This window comes from Otolemur garnettii, unplaced genomic scaffold (genome assembly GCF_000181295.1).
Source record: "Otolemur garnettii isolate 467f Iridium unplaced genomic scaffold, OtoGar3 scaffold00116, whole genome shotgun sequence".
NCBI lineage: Eukaryota > Metazoa > Chordata > Mammalia > Primates > Galagidae > Otolemur > Otolemur garnettii.
The window spans coordinates 45973-53382 of record NW_003852511.1 but is presented as its reverse complement, the minus strand read 5'-3'; the positions used below and the strand labels follow the sequence as shown (position 1 = coordinate 53382).

The window sequence follows — 7410 nt, the reverse complement described above, 5'->3', positions numbered from 1 at the left end:
GGTAGAGTGCCGTGGCATCACACGGCACACAGAAACCTCCAGCTCCTGGGCTTAAGCGATTCTCTTGCCTCAGCCTCCCAAGTAGCTTGGACTACAGGCACCTGCCACAATGCCCAGCTATATTTTGGTTGCAGTTTGGCTGGAGCTGGGCTTCAACCCGCCACCCTTGCTCGGTATATGGGGCTCTGAGCCACAGGCGCCGCCTTACTTTGAGTACTTTTAAAAAGAATTCTGATGCCTAGGCACCACTCACAGATCAAATCAAGAATCTCTAGAGATGGAGCTTGGACATCAGTTTTCTTTTTAAAGTGCCCCCAGCTTGTTTTAGTGTGCAGTCTGAGTTAAAAACGACTGGATTAGATATTGAGTAAAAGCCAGATTGTAGTTTTGAGCTTTATCCAGTGAATGTTAGGAAGCCATCATCAACGGGGTTCAAAACATGGTTTTATGCAGTAATTTATTTTTTCATTCTACAAACTGACTCAGTTTCTACCAGGAAATGGGCATACAAAGCTGTATAAGGCACCTTACGTACCAGGATGGGAACTTGGTAATCTTATAAATGAGGCAGCAAATACAAATTTAACAAAATGTTTTGGATAGTGTCTAGAAAATCTAATTATTGAGGGTTCAGTAGACTCAAAGGAGAGGACAGCCAGTTCAGTAGGTTACTTTTCTAGGTAAACAGTGGGGAAAGGGCATTCGTAAATGTCACCTCTTAGTGGCGGTACCTCCATCCACTTGGTTTCTTTTAAAAGAGATTGTCTATCTTGATCGCCACAATACATTCAGCACACATCACAAGGCCAAGGATGTAATATATGCTCAAATATTTGAGAATGAATGCTTTTCAGAAGAGGTAGGAATTTGAACATTGATCAGGAGAGCCCTGAAATGTCATCAGTTGTTTAGGGAACTGAATGTCTTGGCATAGCTGGATTGTTGGAAGGGGAAGTTAGCAGGTGGTGGAGGATCTCCAAGAGCCTTAGGTCATATGCTGAGATGTGTGGAATTGTTCCTGCAAGTAATGAGAACCATGGAAGGATTGCAGGTGATCATGTTTGGCGAGCTTTTTCAAAGTATACTAGTATATGCCTGTTGCTGTCCCTTACAGGGTTCTTACTTGTCCTTAGTACTCCCTTCCCCCATGTATGTTTGTGTATGTGTGTGTACGCATCTACACACACACAACTGACCCTTGAACAATGTTAGGGACACCAACTCCCTGTGCAGTGGAAAATCCACAGATAACTTTTGACTCCCCCTGCCCAACTAATACCTACTGTTGACTGGAAGCCTTACCAAAAATATAAACAGTCAATTGACACATATTTTGTATGTTAGTTATATATGTAAAATCTTAAAATAAGCTAGAGAAAAAAATGTTCTTAAGAAAATCATAAGGAAGAGAAAAATGTTTACTGTTCATTAAGTGAAGGTGGATTATCATAAAGGTCTTCATCCTTGTCACCTCTACGCTGAGTAGGCTGAAGAGGTTGGTTTTGCTGTCTCAGGGTGGCAGAGGAAAAGCATAGTGTAAGGGGGCCCACACAGTTCCACCCTGTGATATTCCAGGGTCCACTCCACATGCACACACACGGCCATGCACCACATAATGATGTTTCAGTCAGTGATGGACCTGTATATGATGGTGGTCCCATAAGATTCTAATGGCATATTTTACCTTTTCTGTGTTTAGATAAGTTTAGATAGACAAACTCCATTGTGTTACCGTTGCCCGCAGTGTTCAGTGCAGTGACATGCTATGCAGGTGTGTAGCCTGGAGCCCCAGGCTGTGCTGTGCAGCTGAGCTGTGCCATGGGTCGTGCCATCCAGGTCTGTGTGAGTGCACTCTGTGGTGTTCGTGCAGTAAGAGTCACCCAACAACACATTTCTCATAAAGTGTCCCCATCATCAAGTGATGCGTGACTGTATATATGTGGATGTACAGAGGGTGCCAAAATATGTATATACATTTTAAGAAAGGAAGAAACTGTATTAAATTTGTAATACTCAAGTCACATTTGATTTCTGTAATTGCAAGAGGTGCCGATTGTGACTTATGTTTATCTTTCATTATTGGTACATAAAGAATATTACAATTTTAATACAATTTTTTCCTTTCTCAAACTTTATATACTTTTTTGGGTATCCTTTGTATATATCTCCAGCTGAGGTTGATGCTTTTCTCTTTCCACTCTTAGGACCACTAAATGGGAAGTTTTAAAGAGCCTTTTTAGCCCTAAAATTGTATATTGGTAGTTTGTTGCAATCTTTGAGTCTGAGCTCACACAACTGCATATCTATTAATAAGGAATATGGAATTTGAGAAGGTTTTCCAGCCCTGTGAGCAAGAGTATGAGATATGTTACAACTGCAGTTTTAAATTATAATTCCAACAATAGGTATAAAAATGTTCATATTTCATGTTTCATTCTTTTATATTTAAACTCCTCATAAGTGCTTTTTGCTTCTGTTTATACTCTCATGCCAAATTGTGGTCTCAGTTTAACATTCTGTGTTTTCTTCTGTTACCTCAGCATTTAGTCATTCAGTTATTGACCAATTAGGATATATTCCAGCACAACCCAGACATTGGAAATACAGAGAGGAAGCAAGCTCTCCTGTCTTCAGAGTAATGGCATCTCAGTGTGGAGATGCTGAGTGATGCGTACTGTAATAGATGCAGGTAATAGGCAGAGAAGTCCTAGCGGGAAGGTGTGACTAATATCCTCTGGGGAACTCAGGGAGAACTTTCACAGGAGAGTGATATCTAAGCAGGGAGGGCAGAGAAACAACAGGGCATGTCAGGCAGAGAGATGAGCACGTGCAAAGGCCCAGAGGGACACCAACAATGATGTCTGTTGGAGAAATGCAACTCACCATTGAGTAGACGTGGGGGTGATAAGACTTGAGTGGGCTGTGGGTTGTGAGTGGGAAGGAAAGGCCAGGCCACAGAGTGTCTTATTCTGAAGGAGGTGGGAGTCATCTAAGTATTTTAAGAAGGAAATAATTTGCTGAGAATGTCATTTTGGAAACAGCACCATGGCAGCACGGTGGATTAGTTCATAAAGGGCAAAAGCCTATAGAAGGAGACCAGTGAGGAGGCCGTTATAACAGAGAGCACAGGCTGTTGAGGAAGCCTGTGCGGAGGCAGCAGCTGTGAGAATGGGGAGTGGGTGTGGTACCGCCTTGCAGGCCGTGTTAACAGGATCGAATGGAAAGGATGAGGGAGAGGGAAGGTGTCTGGAATGATGCAAAGGGGTGTAGATGGTGTGGCAGCTGATGATTGAGATTTCAGGAAAATGATCAGGTCGTGGGACTATATAGAAGAGAAATGTGTTTGGTTTTGGAAGAGTCAAGTGTGAAGTGTTTGCAACTATATGTGTATGTTGGGAGCTTAGGTGGGAGAGGAGAATAGAGCAAAAGATTTGGAAGCATGTTCAGTTAGTACTTTACATCAGTGGAGTGGGCGAGAGGACCTAGCAGGATGTATGGAATGGAGCGAAGAGGGGATGTTAACATAGTAAGGGGAGTAGGAGAGAAGAAGACACAGTTACAGCTGTGAGGGGAAAACTTGCCCCAGGTGGAGACTCACTGCATTAGAGAAATGAGGTGGACTTTCCACTGTGACAGGAGAGCCAGGAATTAAAAACTAAAGCAGGAAAGTTTGGGGATGGTTGGAGGTGGGGGTAAGGAGGGGAAGATTTAGAAACAGTGTCAGGCTATAGAGAAGTCCAGGAAGATGAAGACTAGAAAGGGGCCAGGATCTGATGATCAAATGGAAAGAAATAATAAGAAATGTGCACAGAGGTTATGTTTCAAAATACTGCATTTTTTATAATACTAAGGAATGAAGTATGATTTATTTATCCAACATTAAAAATAATAGAAGAAACTTAAATGACATGGAAGAGTATATATGGCAGTAAGTGAAAAAAATCCCTTCCGAATCATGGTGTCTGTGTGACAGGGCGGGGAAGAGTGTGTCTACATGCAGAGAAGAGAGCACTCACTAAAAGATCGCTAAAGCATGGGATTGCAAGTGATTTTAATTATTTTCTGTGTCCTTTACAGTCTCTCAATTTTTATAAGCATGTTTTGCTTTGATTAAATTAACTTTAAAGATTTAATTAATTTGGGCGGTGCCTGTGGCTCAAAGGAGTAGGGCGCCGGCCCCATATATGGGAGGTGGCAGGTTCAAATCTGGCCCCGGCCAAAAACTGCAAAAAATAAATAAATAAAATTTAATTAAAAATTAAGAAGTTAGGCAGCTCATTGGCTCATGTCTATAGACCTAGCACTAGGGAGACTGAGGCAAGAAGGATCACTTGCGGCCAGGAGTTCAAGACCAGTCTCATCTGGGCAACATAGCAAGATATCATCTCTACAAAATTTCAAAAAATTAAATGAAATGAACTTCATCTCTACAAAAATAAAATAATAAAATGATAATAAAGTAAAAATTAGCCGGGTGTGGTGGCACATACCTATAGTCCCAGCTGCTTAGAAGGCTGAGGCAGGAAGATCACTTGAGCCCTGAATTAGAGGCTGCAGTGAGCTCTGACTGCGCCACTGCTCTAGCCTCAGTTACGGAGCCAGACCCTAACTCTGGATAAAAAGAAAAAAAGAAGAGGAAGTTGGGTACATAAAGATTATGCTTTAAAATATTTTAAAACAATATAATAGGAAAGTACTCATAATTGAAAAGACAAAATAAATAGGTTCATATTGATGAATAAAAAGATTTCTAAAGCTATGAATGAAAATAATGAAGCTCCTAAGTAATAATATTCCTGGGGTATAAAATTGTGGGCAATTTATAGCTGCTTATATGTTTCCACGATTCCAGATTTCCCACGAACAACATGGTGAGTAGTATAGGGGCCGTGGTTCGGAGCAAGGTTGTGAACCATAGGCTCATGTTTGAGTCATGTCTCTACCATTTCTGAGCTGCAGGACCTTGCATGAATTATTTCACGTCTGTGTGCTTTGGTTTTCCATTATAACATGGCGGTGTTGATAGTAATAGTGCCTGACACTGAGTAAGCTATAATCTCACTCTGCATGTAATCAGAGAAATGCTTTTTTTTAATTAGTAATTTGAAATTCTAGCTAAGAAAAGTTTTAGGGGCTGGTTGGATGTCAATGGCCTGAAGAGGTTGTCACCGCAGTCAGCTCCTCAAGCTGCACAGTAGCTTAGATGGGAGTATTTTATTCTTGAGGGATTTTCCTTCTGTTTACACCCATGTGGGTTTAGCTAACATCATTTTGGGTTTCTAATGTATACTTTGATTTAATTTTTAAAGCTAAGTAGAGGCAAGTTGGATAAGTTTATCAATGTGGTAGATGAAACGGTGTAAAATTGATCAGATTACTTTAGACTTAATGGCTTATATCTTGGCCTTCTTGGTTGAATTTCCCAAAGGGTCACTGGCTTTACAAGGATAACTATCAGAAATATGAGAATAAATATGATATATGACAATAAATATGATAATTCATTATCAGTTTATTGATCCTAATTATCTTTACCTCTCTTTTTCTTAGTATATGAAAATCTAACATCAGAACACTCTGCTTTTGTTCACATGTCATAGCATAAACATTTTGACAGAGATAAAACTTTCCTAATGTAGTTTACTTTGTCCTAATTTATTTTACCCATGTGTATTGCTTTTCTTTTATTTGCCTTATCCACAGAAGGATCTCAAAAAGCGGGATGAGTTTGAAGATATTTTAGAAGAGAGAAGACATGTCAGTGACTTGAAATTTGCCATGAAATGCTATACGCCTCTCCTCTATAAGGGAATTACTCCATGTAAGCCAATAGATATTAAATGTAGTGTTCTCAATTCTGAAGAGATTCATTATGCCATTAAGCAGGTAAGTGATTCCCTCTTCAGCCTTAGCCAGATTTGATCACTGTCAACATTTCTTTTTCTTCTGGATTGCATGGATTTATTCTGCTATCTTTAATGTATCCTTTTAGGCAGCTTTGCTAGACCTGGGATGTCCAATAGTTAGCAGGCTGAACACAGTGCATAGTCTAGTAGGGACCGATGATAATTGTGTAGTCAGTTACAATGAAATATGAGGCACGCTAGTGGTAGTCCAATGTACAGGGACACTAATTAGTTATTTAATATGAATGTAGGGAGGCAGAGAAGTGATTTTGCTTTTGCTTTAAATGAGGTCTGAAAGCTGCTTCAGGGTTCTTCAAGTGAAGTGGGCAAAGAAGAGTGCCCTTAGCAGAGTAAACAACTTATTCCCGTGGTTTTTAAGCTTCCATATAAGAATCATTCTAGGAGCTTTTAACATTCTCTGTATCTGCAAATTACCCCCATGGCAATTAAGTCAAAATGTCAGGAGCAGAGGGTTTTTAAAGAAGCCCAGATGATCCCACAGTATAGCAAAGTTGAAGAACCACGGGCTTATTTTAAGGATGATCACGCCTATGGTTCATCCTATAAGGGGACATGTGAATCTCTCTAAATGTAGAATATAAATGTCTTAACACAATAACTAAGAAAATGACGTGAAGGCTGTGTTAACCAGTTGGATGAAAGTATTTCAAATTGTATATAGAAACAGCACCCAGTACCCCATGATAGTATTAATAATGTACACAGCTATGATTTAATTAAAAAAAAAAAAGAAAGGATGGGAGCCATAGTGAAAGTAGCTCAGTGTGACCAGAGAGCAAAGAAAGGGTGACAATAAAGTATGAGCTTGGAGAGGTAAGCAGGGGCCATGTCGTGAAGAGCTTTGTAAATGACATAGAGGAACTGGGTTTGATTCAACAAATGCAAAGCCATTGAAAGGTTGACATAACCTTCAGTTAATGTGTTAGGAACAAACACAGTTCTGTTAAAACTAAAGACTAAGTGTGCCTGTGATGCTCTTGCAATAATCCCTGTGTGCAATTACAGTTGCCTGGACTAAGCTGTAGAAATGAGAAGTGGACAAATTTAGGGCATTTGAAAGGTAGAGACAACCTTTTTAGTGACCAGTTGGGTGTAGGAAGGGAGGGAAAGGAAAGAATCGAGGGTGATTCACTGAGATAGAGAGTTTGGGAGGGAAGCTAAGTCCTATTATGGACGTGTGGTGTGAAGACAGCGCAATGAAGGTATCTGTGGGTGTCCAGGTGGCTGGCCCTCCCTGCTCCGCACCCAGGTGCTCACAGGTGACAGTACGCATTTGCAGCTGGTGCTCCTCTGCTGCTTGCTCCCTTCCAGGTCCTCATGCCTCATTTTTACCAGTTGCAGCCGCCTCCTGCTTCCTGAGCCTATTTTCTCTGTTGTCAAAAGAGAGCATATCCCTCTTCCCTAACAAATTCCTGTAAGGAATATGCTCACCCTCTTAATTTTTTTGGTCCTCTATAAATATCTTTTTTTTTTTTTTTTTTTT

General features: G+C 40.5%; 1 protein-coding gene across 3 annotated transcripts in view; it reads left to right on the top strand.

Annotated features, from left to right (window-relative positions):
* Nucleotides 1-7410, top strand: part of GNPAT (glyceronephosphate O-acyltransferase) — a 33790-nt gene that overhangs the window by 4735 nt on the left and 21645 nt on the right. For 2 of the 3 annotated variants that reach the window (XM_023517651.1, XM_023517653.1), the window contains exon 2: nucleotides 5704-5886. In XM_023517651.1, the coding sequence (XP_023373419.1) occupies nucleotides 5704-5886 (183 nt within the window). The remainder of the gene's footprint in view (nucleotides 1-5703; nucleotides 5887-7410) is intronic. The other variant, XM_023517652.1, reaches the window with a different exon arrangement.